The following is an 18,010-nucleotide window of genomic DNA, read 5'->3' as shown; positions in this document are numbered from 1 at the left end:
GCAAACCCATTTTCAATGGCTGAGTAATGAAGATGAATAATCATAGATATCAAACTAGATAATTGAATTTGGTAAGTGGACCAAATGGCAAGCTATTCCCTATATAGTTTACTAATATTTACTATGTCCCTAGTCAAAATTTGTTGAGTATATAGGGAGTAGGCTGCCATTTGGGATCACATTCAATATATGGTAAAAAATATATATATAGAAAATGAAAGAACAGTTATTCTTCAACAATTACAAAAAAAAAAATGTCAGAAACTTAATCTTATGCTTTAGAGGTTCTGTTATTTCGGTTGTGTGACATGTTTGCACAAAGACACATATAGCCTATGCACAATTTATACAAATTATAAAAATAAGCCACTCCCCCAGCTTTGCAATTTTGTTTCTCTGAAAGGTTGAATGCAACAACATTAGGAAGAGGATACTGTAGCTATTTTAAAAACAACAATAACAAAGAGGAAATGTAATGTAGTTGTACATAATGTTTTTCAAACACATTTACAAAAAGTTAGTTTTTCTCATTAAATCCTAGGGTCAGATTTGAACATGATGGTCTGATGTGGTCTGGTTGTACATCCATAACGAGCTATACACTGATTCTAAATGATTACAATTAAATCTACATGTACAAAGATTTTCATGGTAATATTTTGAAAAAACATTAAATCAAGACAAAATCTAAAACAAATGACCAGCTCAGGATGAGGGTATTTTTCAATGGGTTAGAAAATACCCTCATCCTGAGCTGGTCATTTGTTTTAGATTTTGTCTTGATTTAATGTTTTTTCAAAATATTACCATGAAAATCTTTACAAGACCAGTTGCATTGAGGAGCATTAAACAATGTTCTATCATAGGTAACCAATAAAGTCAATATGAAGGTTACCATTTCAGTTTTTTCTGGGTTTTACTTATGGGATGAAAATCTACCAACAAAATCAGCCTCTTCATATTTTTGGGTTGGGAGGGATGAAAAGCTGTACTTTGGGTTAAACAAGGTACAACAGCCACCTCTGGTGGAGAAACCGAACATCCCAGCTATTACCGTCATTGTGAGTGACACTTCAATAAATAAAAAAATCATAAAGATTTGTTATTTAACAATGTTATAATATACAGAGTTTTGTAAACACATTATTATTTAATGTTTCTGATAACACTGTATCCCATGAGTAATTGCATTTGTTGGCACCCTTTAAATAACAGTATGAATTGCCATTCCAGCTTTTCTTATGATTCCGATAAAATTGTCATCCCATGAGTCATTGTGTTAGGTGGCACCCTTTTAGATAACTGCAAAAAGCCATTTCAATTGAGCTGAATTAAAAAAAAAATGTCACTTGGTTTTTCCACACATATGTATGGATCTCATCTCAGAAACATGTTGTTGCGACAGTCTATTGCTATGCTTCTGATGCCTCTGCTCTCTGTCTCTCTGGCCGCTTCCTGTCTGTCTGGGGTTGAGGGGGTTACAGGTCAGGGATGACACGGCAGAGTGTATGTCATATCTCCCCATCCTGCCGTCTCGACAACCGGCTCCTGAAACTGTTTATAAGGTGAAGTGACCCGTGTCTGAAGGGTTCCTCAGTCGTCCAATCAGATGGCTCCTCATACCAAGTCACCGCAACCTGTAGCAGAGATGCTTCCTACTCTCTATTTCTCTTCCCCTCTCTCTCTCTCCATCTCAACCTGTCAGTCTTTTACTCTCCCCTCTCCCTTGGTTTCTCACATTCTCTTCTCTTTCCCTTTTCTCTGAAAGTCAACAGGACAAAAAAAGGGAGACTTGGCTCAAAAACACTCAAGGCGTTATCATGGCGTTGTTTATGTGTGGTGCGTTAAATGCTGAAACCGGTTTAACTAAGCATGGTTTACATTACACCTAGGACTGGAAGCAGAGAGAAGAAAACAACAGCTAGAATGTTACAGAGAGTTTGAGAGCGAGAACTCAACATGGAGCTAGATCAAGGTGAAATTAATGCCAACCTGTCGCTGTCAATCCATCTGTTGCCATCACCCAGACAGCCTGGTATTGCTCAATGGAAGACAAAGCTGGCCTTCCCAACATGTTCCACCTCTGACCAAACAAATGAAAAAATTCCAGTACCATTTCCACTAACTTAGGGGCAGCCACTCATAAATGGGCACTCTGAAATTTGATGTATCAGGTGCATTTCACTTTATAGGTACGTTTGACAGTGGGATAGCGAGCGCGCACACACACTATGGGAAAATAATGCATTTTCTTTAATCACAGTAAGAGCTTTATTGATAGAAGCCTGAGCCATAATCACAAGTTGAATCCCACATGGAGAACTATGCAGTAATGATTCCACTAACTTTAGAAGCAATGTAAACAATGCTTAGAGCTTGACCTACAATCAAGATTTGCATCTGTTGCTCCCCAGAGCCTACTTTAGGCAGCTGAGGTCAGTCTGGCAAAATGGTTTGTTTTTTGTTGACTTCATGGTAATAAAATAGCAAGCAGAGGCAACATATATGGTTGAAGTACTGCATAATATAGTAACATGCGTTGAGTGGAACATTACATAAATAATAACGCGCAATTCCATTAAAAAGCCAAATCAAAATATAGAAAGTGGCACAATGCAGTATTTGCTAACAAAATTATAACAAATTGTCAACAGTTATAATTTAATCATCATATCACCCTCAGGGTCAATTTCTAATGCCTATATACTTTAGAGTCAGTTCAAAATACAAAGAGCCTACAGGTGGAATAGATTATGTGAAATTGGCCATTGCCTGGCATCAGATCTCCTGGAGTAGATTTGCAGGGAAGAACCCAAGCTTCCGTCCAGTGCTGACTTTCAGATAACCATTCACCTCCTCTCCTTTCTTTACTACAATCTGGAAGACCGACACAAAGATAGAAGTTATATTCGTAATAGGTTTTAAGCTGAACCCCCACACCAATGGTCTTACTTGAAACCTTATAAAAAAGGAATCAGAGGAAGAGAAACTTCAGAAATGTAACTATAATTGTTTTGATTTATTATTCAAGAGTATATACTTAGGACGTGTGTGTATTGTCATTAAAGTCAGTAATTTAAAACTGCCTAGTCAGTATATTGGTTGTCTAGATTGGTCTTTAACTAAGAACAAAACAACACAATCTATTGCCACTCCCACCCATAGGTATGTTCTGTAGCTGTGTGCCCAAAGTGCATTGACCTTTAAAATAGAATGTACAAACGTCTAAATTGGAAAGAAATGTATACAGGACATTTATTTTACTTTACATTAATATCAACTTATGTAGGTGCTTTAGTAGATTTAAACATTAAACATTTCATATTACCTAAAACATAACATTTTTACTTACATTTTTACTTTATTTGGCATTTTTTGGTCTTTCCTAATATATATATATATATATATATATATATATATATATATATAAATATATATATATATATATATATATATATATATATATATATATATATATATATATATATATATATATAGTGTGAAATTATTTTTCCTAAATGCTAATAAAACGTAAATAAATTTGCCATTAAATGCTGTCAGTCTATAGCAATATTAAAAAAGATTCCAAATAAATTATTTCACGTTTCTTTTTTTACCTTTGAAAACATGGCAATTATCCATCTGATAATGAACAATGGTTTACCTGATCTTTTTTTAGTGTGATTTGACCCATCTCTCTGTTGCCAACGAAGGAACGTGTCACTTTGTATACTCTCTCTCCCGAATGCACTCTAATGATGTAGTTAGCTGGCAGGAAGCCAGTTCTCTCCCCTATTTTACCCTGAAACACAGGCAAAGAGCAAGGTGAGGTGATACGGGTTTGACTTCCCACGTGTGTCAACAAATGAGTTTGCACTGAGATCTGACAGCTGCAGGGCCCTAGCCCCTAAAACCTGCATGAAGGTAACAAAGGTAAGAAATACAGCAAAAAATAAAACATGTCCTATCCTACATTAAATGTGGTAGGTGTTTGGATTAGAGGTCAATATGTCATTTGGACACTCACCCTCCACCATTCCTCATTAGAGTCATCTATCACTGTGATCCGGTCCCCGGCACTACATACAAACATACAGATAAAGATAAAACTGTAGATCAAGATGAACATGAAGATCAAAATGGAGAGATATCGGGACCCGGAGAGTGAATCAGTGCATGGAGTTAAGTTTACATTAATTATTATCAACTTTAAGTCTAAGTCTGTGATGACTTACTGCAGGTCCAGATCATCTTTCTCCATAGCTTTGAAGCGATACAGTGCCAGGTGGTAGTGGGACTGAGAGAAAACGCCTATCTTCCCTCCTGGCTGAGGCTTCTTGTTCTAAACACAAAGAATGCAGTCATCCACATTATCGTCATCACCAATAGTCACCAACATCACCATCATACTATTACCATTATTATTGTTGTTATTAACATCATCATAGTGACCATTATCATAATCACAATCGTCATCAACATCATCATATTCCCCTTTAGCACATTTGTCATCATCGCCATCATGATTATCATTATCACCAGCATCCCTAGCACTTTTTTCACCATCATCATTCCCATCACCATTATTGTTATCACCATCATCACCCCCCAAGTTCTTACTCTACCTTGTCATCGAGACCAGCTTTGTCTCCTTTCTTGTCTCCTTCCTGGACTGCTGTGTGAAACATGACATTACATCAGTTACATCATTCTTTACCCGTAGAGTGACACAAACAAAGCTCCCTACCAGAATTAACAAACACTCGTAAGAGCTTAGCAGTGCCACGGTGTCAACTACCAGTTAGCAGTGCCACAGATATGGCATTGCCTGATTATACATTTTCTTTGACTGATCTCTCGAGCAAGTCACCTACTCAAAAACATCTTTTTAAGTAGACACACTGGCCCTCATTTATCAAAAGTGCGTACACCAAATTTCCAGTGTACACCTGGCGTACACCCAAAACCACGGTGACTTTGAGATTTATCTATATGGACGTTGGCGTACGGCACTCTCAAATCCTACGCCAGCTCAGGAGGTGGTGTACGCACGTTTTGAGTTAGTGCGGAAATGCGCAGAAAAAAAAATCATAACGCACTGACAAACTAAAAGATATGATATATTATGACCCACTGTCAAAAAAACTTCAGTGTTTATTTTTGTGCAACATGGACTTCAATGTTTAATTTGTGTGACTTTACCAAAGCATTTGATTTATATGTATTCCTTCAGATGCGAGCCTGTGCGCTTTACATGACGTTTCAGGGTTAGGCACGGCAGATGCGCACGGACTGGGTTCAGTAATAAAAGGCTTTTAATGACCAAAATATAATTCAGACTGACAAAATAATAAAAATGACATTCTTCTTCTTTTAAATAATAATAATAATAATAGAAATAATAATAATAATAATAATAACGACATTATTCTTCTAAATAACAATAAACGTCATTAATAATAAATATCATAAAATAATAAGACGAATATTACAAATTGTCATGCAATTATTAATGTGAATGAATGGTACTCCACAACACATCATCATCTTTTATTCCGCTTTTTAAACTGCCAAATGAAACAATTTTATTTTTTTTATACCTCCCTGGTGATCGTCTCAATCTCCACGTCGGAGAAGTTTCTCTTTTTTGCCGTCTTCCGTGTGTCCATGGCGTAAAATGAGGGCGTGGGTGAAGCGGAGACTTGAATATATAGGGGCGTGTTTTTCTAATGACGGTCGTTTTCAGCCGCGGCATTTATCAAGGGCAGGTATTGCGTACACCTGGATTTTAAAGGTACGCACAGCTTCATAAATCAGGCGGTGAGAGGAGTGTAAGCAAAATCTTACGCCAACATATACGCCCGTTTCTACGCAAGAATGATAAATGAGGGCCACTATGAGGTGGTTTTCCATAGAGAGATTCAGGCATGCCCAGAACTATTTTCCAAAACGATTTTCTATGGAGACCTTAAAGTTCAGGATTATGCTTAATCTGTAAACAGTAAATGATGGGTGTTTTAATAAAACCAATTTGTTTAATGTGTTTAAACACTGTTTGATGGAATAATAACAAACAAATACAAAAATATTGTGGTTTAGCGGTTGCTCCGGAAGACAGTTCAACGGTTGGTGAAATCCACCCAGCACATCTCTGGTGCCCAGGTCCCAGATATCCTGGACCTCCAGCAAATTCCTGGTGCCCAGCTTCCAGATATCCTGGACCTCCAGCACATCACTGGTGCCCAGCTCCCAGATATCCTGGACCTCCAGCACATCACTGGTGCCCAGCTCCCAGATATCCTAGACCTCCAGCACATCACTGGTGCCCAGCTCCCAGATATCCTAGACCTCCAGCACATCACTGGTGCCCAGTTCCCAGATATCCTGGACCTCCAGCACATCCCTGGTGCCCAGCTTCCAGATATCCTAGACCTCCAGCACATCACTGGTGCCCAGTTCCCAGATATCCTGGACCTCCAGCACATCCCTGGTGCCCAGCTTCCAGATATCCTGGACCTCCAGCACATCACTGGTGCCTAGCTTCCAGATATCCTAGACCTCCAGCACATCACAGGTGCCCAGTTCCCAGATATCCTGGACCTCCAGCACATCCCTGGTGCCCAGCTTCCAGATATCCTAGACCTCCAGCACATCACAGGTGCCCAGTTCCCAGATATCCTGGACCTCCAGCACATCCCTGGTGCCCAGCTTCCAGATATCCTGGACCTCCAGCACATCACTGGTGCCCAGCTTCCAGATATCCTAGACCTCCAGCACATCACAGGTGCCCAGTTCCCAGATATCCTGGACCTCCAGCACATCCCTGGTGCCCAGCTTCCAGATATCCTAGACCTCCAGCGCAAGCGGGGTCGGTGCAGGGCGCGTGGCATCATCAGGGACCCTTCACACCCATGCAACAAACTGTTTGCCCTCCTACCATCAGGCAGGTGGTACAGGTCTCTTTGATCCCGCACCAGCAGGCTCAGGAACAGTTTCTTTCCAGCTGCTGTCACCTTGCTGAACTACTGTACTCTGACACTGCCTTGCTTAGTATGATAATGGAAGTTTTCATTTATTACATATACATGTCTACCTCGGGGACCTCATTATAGCTATCTCTGCATCCTGGTTGCACATGCTACCTTACTCCTTCAATTTCTCTCGATTGCACATTTAGAATGCCGTTTGTACCCGCACAAATATTTATCCCACTTGTAACATACACTATACTTAATACTTGTAAATTTTCTGCCCTCCTTTGTTTGTCTTAACTGCACATTTAGTATTGCCATTTGTACTGCATTTGCCTTCATTGCGCATCTATACATTCCACTTGTAATATACATATACTTACTTATATTTTATGCCCTCTTCTATTTGCACTTCTGGTTAGATGCTAACTGCATTTTGTTGTACTGTACTTGTACTGTTCAATGACAATTAAGTTGAATCTAATCTAATCTGAATCTAAAAAAATCTGCTAGATATTTGCTAATCCTTATAATAATTAGGCCCAGGTATGTAGCATCCGGGAACCTCACCTCATTTGCTGTAAAATACCCAGTTATACCTACATATTTTTACTGATCTTCACGTGTACTTACATGTTTGTAAAATCTCTTGTAAAGTCTGCTTTTGGTAGCCTTTATCTAGAAAAACGCATCAATAGTTTTAACCTTCTTTGTCACACCTTAATATCCACTACTCTCCTCAAAATAACTCTCCATCTTGGGTACATTCTCCTCAGACATTGTTGTTTGTAGTTTGTCATTGCAAGGTTGCGTTCCGCAGTCCATTGCTGTGCGGAGACCGGGCTCTGTGCCTTTCTCTGCTGGGTGTGGATGTGTTCTCTGCCTTGTCCTTGCTTATGCTTGTTCAGCCTTGCATTGATTGTTCCCTCTAGTTGTGTTTGGTGTGTTAAGCTTTGAACGTGGTTCTGCTGTTCTCAGCTCTTTCAGTTCACACAGTCTATTTCATTTGTAAGTTATTCTACTGCTGTGTTTCTAGTCTGTCATGGGTTCCTCTGCTGGTTTGTCGCCTCTGTCCCATTTCTCTATGGGGGGGGGCAGATGCATGGCTGGGCTTGTACTAGTCACTGCTGCAGGCCTTCTCTTGTTGGACAGGGGTTTCAGTAGCTGTCTCCAGTGGCTTCCTCAGGTGGATATGGTGAAACTCTGCCTCCAGTACATAGATCGGCACAGCAAGCTCGCCCTAATTATCCCAGACTTGCCAGTGGAAGGAGCTAGTGTTACTGGTGTCGCTTCATTTTCTACACGGTCTTTGCTAGTTTTTGGCTACCAGTTGCAAGCTGCTAGGTGTGCAATGATTTTCGGTTACCTTCCAGCTTTGGCATTTTAGTGATCGGCTCCATGTTTTTTTTTTTTCATTTCCTCCGCTGGCATGTTGCAGTAACTGTGTCTTGGCAGGCATGGAATTTTGTCATTTTAGGGGCAAGGCCATTTGGAGCTTACAAATAAACAACTTGAATTGCTGACATGAAAATAACATGCATAACATAAAAGCATACCTTATTCACTATTTTAATATTATATTGATAACTTATAACAAATATGTTTTTTTTCCACATAAAATGTAAAATTATCACGTTTTAATCCTTTAAATTATATCTAATTTCATATCTAATTATATCCTCCCTCAACATTATTATAGATTCTTGGAATCCATCTCATTTTAGAAGTTTTAGTTGGGGACAACAAACACGCAACAGTATTGACAGTTAAGTAACGTTAAGGCTAGCTAGCCAGTAGAATAACATTACCTCAGTTAGGGTGCGTGCACACTGTCCGCTCGCTAGAGTTACAAAGAGGCACTCTCATTCATTTCCAACCAGAGCCAGCGAATCATGGCGACATTGGGCGGAGCTACTCTAACCCTACGTGCACACTGTCCGCTCGCTCAATTTGCAAATCGCTCAATCTCTGGCGAGCGGTTGCTGAAATTTCCCTAGCGTGTACACTGCCTGCTCGGGCAGGGCGTGTCTTCCTAATCTATGCCAGCGACAGCCAGTCAACCAGTATAGGGGAAACCTGTCTCTGCAAATATTAATAATATATAATAATATTTAGTATTTGCGTGACTCCACTACAAAAAATGTATTACGACAATGCCATTTCAATGATTTGTCACTGTTAAAATAGCAATTTACTACGTTTTATGTTATACATGTATCACGCACAGGTAATCCCAACTATCTCAGAAAACCTCCATGCATAATATTTTTGGAATTCTATCTCTGCATGAAGCCAGAGAAGCATCATAACTAATGGGCAGAAGCATCATAACTAATGGGCAAACCAGGCACAGCAATTATACATTTCTCTCTCAATTTATTTAACCCTTGTCATTTTTGTAAATGTTTCAATTTTTTTATTTGTGAATCATTTTGCCTGTGTTGCCGCTAGGGGCATGATTTTTTGGCAGAAAAAGGTTGGGAAAGTGCAATGTGATGTTAATGATGGTTATGTTACAGACGTACTAAAAAGTGTGACCTAAACAAACAAATTAAGTGACTTATTTGTGCGCCGGGCAAGTCATTTTAGTTTTTTTATATTTCTCCACAAAGCTGCCATGTCAAGTGTTGTCATACCAAACGTTACTCTCAAAAAGCATGCAGGTGTATTCTCCCACTTGGAGGTCTGAACTTTCCCACCTCCCAGTTCCTAATGAATGCACCTTCCAAAACGGAGAGGTTGGATTCAGGTATGCACTAAATAAGTCTGATATCTATCGATAACTAGCTAGCTTGCTTACCTGCATGTAGTCCGTTCTTGTGGTTGTTCTCAGTTGCGAACTACAAACAAACACTAGCAGGGGCACAAAAGCCATGGTGACCGCAGGACGTACAATGATTTTCGGGGTATCACGGCCAGAGCGAATGGCAACATCTCGGTCGTGTTTCCTTGAGCCTGACAAACGGTGCCCGGAGGAGCAGAATGTGAGGGAGTGAGCACTCTGACCATGGTGGTGATGAGTGGGATGTTGGTCCTCCCTTCTATGTCCCTCCCCACATCACATCATCGGCATTGCCTCCGCCCCTCAGCATACCCCGCCACTGCGAGTGGTTGGATTCACGATGAGACCCTCTCCACAGAATACCCCATCTCTCCTTCCTCTGGTCCAGTCTACCTCCTTCAGTCTTGGCCTGTTTTCGTCCTTCAGTCAGTTTTCCTCCTTCAGTCATGGCCTGGAGGCTATTGACAACCCCTGTGATGGTGATGTGCTTGTAGAGACTTCTGTTTGTCCACTTACCGCCGAGATTTGCGGTTCACTTTCTGAGGGTGGTAATTTCTTCGCTATCAGCACTGTGTAGTTGGAATAGCGGCAAGACGGGCAGGATGTTAAACCTTCTGTTCTGGATTTGTTTGTTTTCACTATTTGCATGCGTTCCAGGTCGGACAGCTCACTGCTATACTCAATTCGGGCTACCAGTTTGGTTCACATCCATCGCTTTGGAGGACGCTTGTTTCAGTGTGTCTACCCCACCCCCCCCCCATGCATTTAACAGATTTTGTGCTTACTGATCTACTTCTCTCACTCGTCCCTTTGCAGATTCCATTTCGGGGTGTTAATGCACTTTTGCAACTGCCTTTGTCTCCTGGAATTGATGGCTTTTCTGGTGGCCATCATCTGTCTTGGGCTGTCACAGATGTAGTCAGTACAGCGCTACTGCTGACTGAAGGCCATCCCGCCATCTTCATGGGTCTGCTCTATGTGTCACCTTTGGGCATGATGACGCCTTGGAGTGGTCCCCAACTGTTTTTACAGAGAACTTCCTTGGGCAGAGTATCCTGTTGTAAATTTGTATCCACAGAAACCTGTCCTATGTGTTGGGGGGCAGTGTGTGACATCCGCTCAGTCAGGGTTTTGCACCCCACTATATTCCTACAATCTTTGGCTATTTTCCTTGCACTTCAGTGGCTCCAACCCTCCCTGCTGGGCAAGCATGTCTGGTCAAGGCTGATGACAGAATAGCGGTGGTTTGTGTCGATAGACATGGTGGGAAGCACTCCCCTAATCTGTTGAAGATGGCGTGTTCATTTTGGGTGTGGAGCAATCGCCTTCTACAGTATCTATCCAGTTTTCTCAACCTAGGTGATGATCTTATCTTATGGGGGGTGCCTCTTCCCATTGGAATGGAACCTTCTCCCCCATGCTATTGTGCAGATCTGGTAGAGGTTTGGCAGGGCCTGTGTTGATCTCTTTGCCTCACCAGGGAACATGTACTGCTCTTTCTTTATGGGAGATGTGCACACTCCTTTGGAGTTGGGCAAGTTTGCACACCAGTGGCTGGGGTCTCTCCTTTATGCATTACCACCTATTGCTCTTGTCAACCCAATGCTGGAGAGAGTACATTTGTTGTCTGCCAATCCAGTGGGACTGGCGCCTTTGGTGCTTTCAGCTTTGGGGACAGATTGTCTGGCAGCCTTACTCATCTGGTTTCTGATTTCCTATGGCCCATATCTTTTTTGGGCAGGTTGCCTCAGTCCCTAAAGTCATTAATCTGCTTATCCTGTGTACAGTCACCATTAAGGCACTGAAGTCACCAACTGAAAGGGCACCTTTGGATACGTATATAATATTTGTTCCCTGAGGGAAGAAAAGAGGTGCCACTATTCATGGGCCCTATGCCATTCATGCCACAGTGAAGAGTGTTTCTGAAATCAGTGAACAGGTGTGGCTGGGTATTTTAAATCACAGGAGGTAGGGCTCCTGGCTACTAAACACCTCTAGGGCTTTATCAGGCATGACTGTATTTGTTTTCATGAACATGCTTGATGCATGCCTGTTCTGTTCCCTATAGTGGTACCTCATTCCCTCCCTCAAGAAACAAAGGGTACAGTGAAAATAAATAGTCTACACACCCCTGTTAAAATGCCAGGTTCTTGTGATGTAAAAGAATGAGACCAAGATAAATCATGTCAGAACCTTTTCCACCTTTAATGTGACCTATAATGCGAACAATTCACTTGAAAAACAAACTGAAATCTTTGAGGGGGAAAAATAAAAAACTCACAATAACCTTGTTGCGGAAGTGTGCACACCCATAAACTAATACTTTGTTGAAGCACCTTTTGACTTTATTACAGCACTCAGTCTTTTTGGGTATGAGTCTATTAGCATGGCACATCTTGACATGGCAATATTTGCCCACTCTTCTTTGCAAAAGTGCCCCAAATCCATCATATTGCGAGGACATCTCCTGTGCACAGCCCTCTTCAGATCACCCCACAGAAGTTCAATTGAATTCAGGCCTGGGCTCTGGCTTGGCCATTCCAAAACATCAATCTTCTTCTGGTGAAGCCATGCTTTTGTGGATTTGGATGTGTGCTTTGGGTCGTTGTCGTGCTGAAATGTGAACTTCATCTTCAGCTTTCTAACGGACGCCTGAAGGTTTTGTGCTAAAATTGCCTGGTATTTAGAACTGTTCATAATTCCCTCCACCCTTACTAAGGCCCCAGTTCAGACCCAAAGCATGATGCTGCCACCACCATGTTTCACTGTGGGTATGGTGTTCTTTGGGTGGTCTGCAGTGTTATTTTTGTGCCAAACATACGTTTTGGAATTATGACCAAAAAGTTCAACCTTGGTTTCATCAGACCATAACACATTTCCCCATGTGCTTTTGGGGAACTTGATGTTTGTTTTAGCAAACTTCAGCTGGGCTTGGATGTTTTTCTATGTAAGAAAAGGCTTCCGTCTTGCCAACCTACCCCATAGCCCATTCATATGAAGAATACGGGAGATTGTTGTCACATGTAGCACACAGTCAGTACTTTCTGCAGCTCCTGCGATGTTGTAGGCCTGTTGGAAGCCTCCCTGATCAGTTTTCTTCTCCTCTTTTCATCAATTTTGGAGGGACATCCAGTTCTTGGTAATGTCTCTGTTGTGCCATATTTTCTCCACTTGATGATGACTGTCTGTGTTCCATGGTATATCTAATGCTTTGGAAATTGTTTTGTACCCTTCTCCTGACTGATATCTTTCAACAATGAGATCCCTCTGATGCTTTGGAAGCTCTCTGCAAACCATGGCTTTTGCTCTGAGATGCAACTAAGAAAATGTAAGGAAAATCCTACTAGAACAGCTGATCTTTATTTGTGATTAATCATAGTCACTTTAATTGATGGCAGGTGTGTAATGACTTTCATTTAACATGAGTTTGAATGTGATTGGTTAATTCTGAACACAGCCACATCCCCAGTTATGAGAGGGTGTGCACAATTATGCAACCAGGTTACTGTAAGTTTTTTTTTTTTCATTTTCCCCCTCGAAGATTAAATTTTCTTTTCCAATTGAATTGTTCAAATTATAGGTCACATTAAGAGTGGAAAAGATTCTGACATGATTTATCTTTGTCTCATTCTTTTACATCACAAAAACTTGGCATTTTAACAGGGGTGTGTAGACTTTTTATATAAACTGTATGTACATAAATAAGGTTTACAGACAAGTTAATTACATTGGAACTCATTAGGGCTCTGCAAAACACACTCATCAACAAAGGCATGTGTAAAATCTCTATTTACTCTACTTACCATCTGGGAATATTTTCTTTGCTCTCAACAAGTTGTTCAAAATCATATCTTTTCACCAGGCAGTGCAACTAGCAAAGTCATCAATCTTTTTTTGTTGTTTTCTAATGTCAAAGATTGATGACTTTACTTAGAAGAATGTTTTTTGTCGAGATTTTGTTGATAGCGACAAATTAAAATATGATATGTCAAAATATCAAAGCAAATGGATGTAAAAAAAATGTAAGTTAAAAAAATGTACCATTAAGAAAATAAATTAAACAATAATGCATTCAATTGTGCTTTATAAAATCAGTAACCCAACAAACAGCAGCTGTTATTGCCAGAATACTATTGGTGTAGTAGCCTAACAATGTTGAACAGCACAGTACAGTAAAGATATTCTTAACTTACCTGAATACTGAAAAGTCAATATAGTTTTGCTCTGGCAACTAATTTTACAATTTATGTCCAGCATATCTGACCACATTCACATCTCTGTATTCCTCTTTCTACCTCAGTAAAACCTTAGTAATTTGTAGGTACACAAATCATGGGCTACAATTGTGCTTCAGTTCATGTGCTGTCTGCAAAAATGAAAAGCAGATAAATGAAATGGGGTATTTGACATTAGGCAAGGCCTCATTACAATAACAATTTGGAAAAGACATGTGATAAAAGTATATAATTTATTAGTGTCTTATACAATATATAAGACAATATATATTGGACTTATACAATATAATCATATAGGCTACAATTTTAGTACATATCATGAGTGATGGACCATCTAGCTTAGTTAATGCAAACCATATGACTACACAGCCAATAAAAAATCAAGCAACAGACCTACAAACAACCAACTAGTTGATTGTATGGGGTCAGCCCTAGCTCCAGCATTTGCTTTTGGTATTTGTGAATAAACTTTGTGAACAGATACCAGAAAAGAGTCAGTAAAATGACTCACCACACTCCCCTCCTCCTTCCTCTGGTTTGTCAGGCTGCTGTGAGTCATCTTCATCCATCATCATCATCATCATCATCTTAAAGGAGAAAAAATATTAGATCAGTAATGGCAACTCCCATTTTTAAATGACAAAACACTTCTGCATTTATCCTTTCCTTCCAGTAGGGCCTGCTCTTGACCATAGACACCAGATGAAGGAAATATCTTACCATCAAATGTACACCCTCAAACTCACGTTTTTCTTGTCCTCGGATCCCTTCTTGCGCTCCTTGTTAGCCATGATCACACCAATACGCAGGGTCTCAAAGACTGGGTCAGTGCGGTTGGACTGAGCTGGTCACAAAACAACAGTGGATAACAGCACTGAACCCAAAAATATACTGCTACCCTACAAACTGCTACCCAAGTGTCTTTAGGATGACGGTTTGTCCCTGGAACACCAGGAGTTTGTGTCTCTGTCCTAAGGATGCCCTGTGTTTACTGGGTATTTGTACATTTTAATTAAAATCATACAATACAGTAAGTCACTATGAATGCGGCACATCTTTGCATGAAGGTGGTCACTGAGAAGTTCTATCAACATCTTATAGTGTGCTAACCAAAGTGGAGACACTTTCTCTGCATGTAATATAAGGTCCTAATGAATAACTCTTGACAATAGTTTGGACTGAAAGTATCCAGAGTGTGTGACTGGATACACTGATCTACCCAAAGAGTAAAATCATTTGAAAGATATTCTTTGTCTTCCCATGTCTTTTTAACATCTTGTGCTGATAAGGTACTCACAGAAGGGCAGAAGTTGACTGACTGTGGCATTCTGTTGACTGCTGTACAGAGGAGAGCTGTAGGCCCGTCTGAAACCTGGGGGCTGAGAGGAAGAGGAGGAGGAAAAGGACAAAGATTAGGAAGAGCACAGAGTAGGAGGGCAAAAATACAAGAAGGAAAACAACTTGATTCCAACCATACCTATCAGGAATTACGATCATATGTCACTATTTTGTATCAAAATACAGTTGTGTACATAAGTTTGCATACCCTGACAGAAATTGTGACATTTTGGCATTGATTTTGAAAATATGATTGATCATGCAAAAACATGCATTTTATTCAAGGATATTAATCATGAGCTATTTATTATCATATATTTGTTTGGCTCCATTTTTAATCATAATGACAACAGAAATCGCCAAAATGGCCCTGATGATACCCTTGAATGTGTGGCCTTGTTACAGACACACAATGTGACAGAACACACAGGTGAAAACACACCTGTGGGTTTTTAAATTGCAATTAGTGTCTGTGTATAAATAGTCATTGAGATTGTTAGCTCTAATGAGGATGCACTGAGCAGACTAGATACTGAGCCATGGGGAGCAGAAAAGAACTGTCAAAAGACCTGCGTAACAAGGTAATGGAACTTTACAAAATAAAATGATATCCAAAGCCTTGCAAATGGCAGTCAATACAGTAAAATCACTTATTAAGAATTAGAAAATGTGTGGATCTCTTGATACCAAGTCAAGGTCAGGTAGACCAAGAAAGATTTCAGCCAAAACTGCCAGAAGAATAGTTCGGGATACAAAGAAAAGCCCAAAGGAGAAATACAGGCTGCTCTGGAAAAAGACGGTGTGGTTGTTTCAAGGAGCACAACATGACGATAATTGAACAGAAATTTGCTACACTGCCGAGTTGCTAGAAAGAAGCCTTTACTGCGCCAATGCCACAAAAAAGCCTGGTTACAATATGCCCGACAACACCTTGACATCTCTCACAGCTCACTGTAATTTGGAGTGACAAGACAAAAATAGACCTTTATGGTCACAACCGTAAGCATTATGTTTGGAGAGGGGTCAACAAGGCCTATGGTGAACAGAATACCGTCCCCACTGTGAAGCATGGTGGTGGCTCACTGATGTTTTGGGGGGGGGGGGGGGGGGGGTGAGCTCTAAAGGCACAGGGAATCTTGTGAAAATTGATGGCAAGATGAATACAGCATGTTATCAGAAAAATACTGGCAGACAATTTGCATTCCTCTGCATGAAAGCTGCGCATGGGATGCTCTTGGACTTTCCAGAACGACAATGACCCTAAGCACAAGGCCAAGTTGACCCTCCAGTGGTTACAGCAGAAAAAGGTGAATGTTCTGGAGTGCCCATCACAGTCTTCTGACCTTAATATCATTGAGCCACTCTGGAGAGATCTCAAAAGTGCGGTTCATGCAAGATGACCAAAGACTTTGCATGACCTAGAGGCATTTTGCCAAGATGAGTGGGAAGCTATACTACCTGCAAGAATTCAGGGGCCTCATAAACAACTATTACAAAAGACTGCACGCTGTCATTAATGATAAAGGGGGCAATACACAGTATTAAGAACTAAGGGTATGCAGACTTTTGAACAGGGGTCAGTAAAAAAAATGTCTTTGTTGCCATGTTTTGTTTTATGATTGTGCCATTCTGTTATGACCCACAGTTGAATGTGAATCCCATAAGAAATAAAAGACGTGTTTTGCCTGCTCACTTATGTTTTCTTTACAAATGGTACATATATTACCAATTCTCCATGGGTGTGCAAACTTTTGCGCACAACAGTAAATTGCTGCAATTACGTTTGCTGTTAACATATCCCCAGTTCTATTGATCCTTAAATGAGTCGCTATTACGTTGCTCCTTCACATTTCACTATTACGTTAGTCCTTAACACAATAGCCCTGGGATATGTTGATATTGAATGTTATAGCACAGTTGTTATGTAACGGAATTGCGTTTTCCCAAAATGCTTTTTTTTTTTTATTGATCCTTGATCAAGTACTGGGCAGCAAACTCACAATCTTTCCAAAGCATTTCTGGAACTCCACATAGGACCGGCATTGGTGGTGGATGTTGGTTTTACAGTTCTTACACCTCAGAGCAAACTTATTATTCACTGAAAGACATTCAGAACAGAGAATACAACACACAGGATCCATCACTTTAAAAAAAAAATGTTTTAGGTATGAGTAAATCAAAAAGACGATGTTCATCCCCTTTACTAACTCTGTCTAAATAATAATGTCTGTACTGTTCTATGCTGAAAAGAATCACCTCACTTTGTGAAACTGTGTCAGTGCCACAGATTGCAACCCACTGAGTAAAGTCTCTTACACCTGCAGAACTTACGGACTATCATGCGGGCACAGACGTCACAGAACTTAGGCTTCTTGCAGTAGTGGTCCTTAAACTTGTGAGGTTTATCATTGACAGGTCTGACTGGCTCAGGGGGAGGGGGCTCCTCCTCCTCCTCTTCTACCTCCTCATCATAGATGAAATACACCTGAACAGGCAGAAAGAGGAAGGATTTGCAGGTGAAGAGGTGAGGGAAAGAAGAGAACAGAGTGAAACAGGAAAAAACAGTTGAAGAGAAAGGGAGAGACTTTTGAAACATGTACTGAGTCTCTCAAAAGTATTCTCTCCTCTTGGACATTTTATTGAGTTACAACGCAAAATCAAAATTAATTTAATGAGTATTTTTT

At 40.4% G+C, this 18,010-nt stretch overlaps 1 protein-coding gene across 2 annotated transcripts; it reads right to left on the bottom strand.

Annotated features, from left to right (window-relative positions):
- Window positions 1-2,343: 2,343 nt before the first annotated feature.
- LOC105030592 (SH3 and cysteine-rich domain-containing protein 3) lies at window positions 2,344-17,756 on the bottom strand. Of its 2 annotated transcripts, none has more exons than XM_034287503.1 (10): window positions 17,658-17,756; window positions 17,327-17,424; window positions 15,286-15,367; window positions 14,735-14,832; window positions 14,500-14,575; window positions 4,626-4,675; window positions 4,236-4,342; window positions 4,028-4,079; window positions 3,665-3,802; window positions 2,344-2,877 (listed from the first exon to the last, which is right to left on the bottom strand). In XM_034287503.1, the coding sequence occupies exons 1-10, from the start codon at window positions 17,665-17,667 to the stop codon at window positions 2,779-2,781; spliced, it is 810 nt and encodes a 269-aa protein (XP_034143394.1). In that variant the 5' UTR covers window positions 17,668-17,756; the 3' UTR covers window positions 2,344-2,778. The 2 variants fall into 2 exon arrangements, with proteins under 2 accessions (XP_034143394.1, XP_034143395.1); XM_034287504.1 differs by having other exon boundaries at window positions 4,236-4,336; window positions 4,626-4,660.
- Window positions 17,757-18,010: the final 254 nt, after the last annotated feature.

This window comes from Esox lucius, chromosome 17 (genome assembly GCF_011004845.1).
Source record: "Esox lucius isolate fEsoLuc1 chromosome 17, fEsoLuc1.pri, whole genome shotgun sequence".
Classification (NCBI taxonomy): Eukaryota; Metazoa; Chordata; class Actinopteri; order Esociformes; family Esocidae; genus Esox; species Esox lucius.
This window is presented reverse-complemented; position numbering and strand designations above follow the sequence as displayed.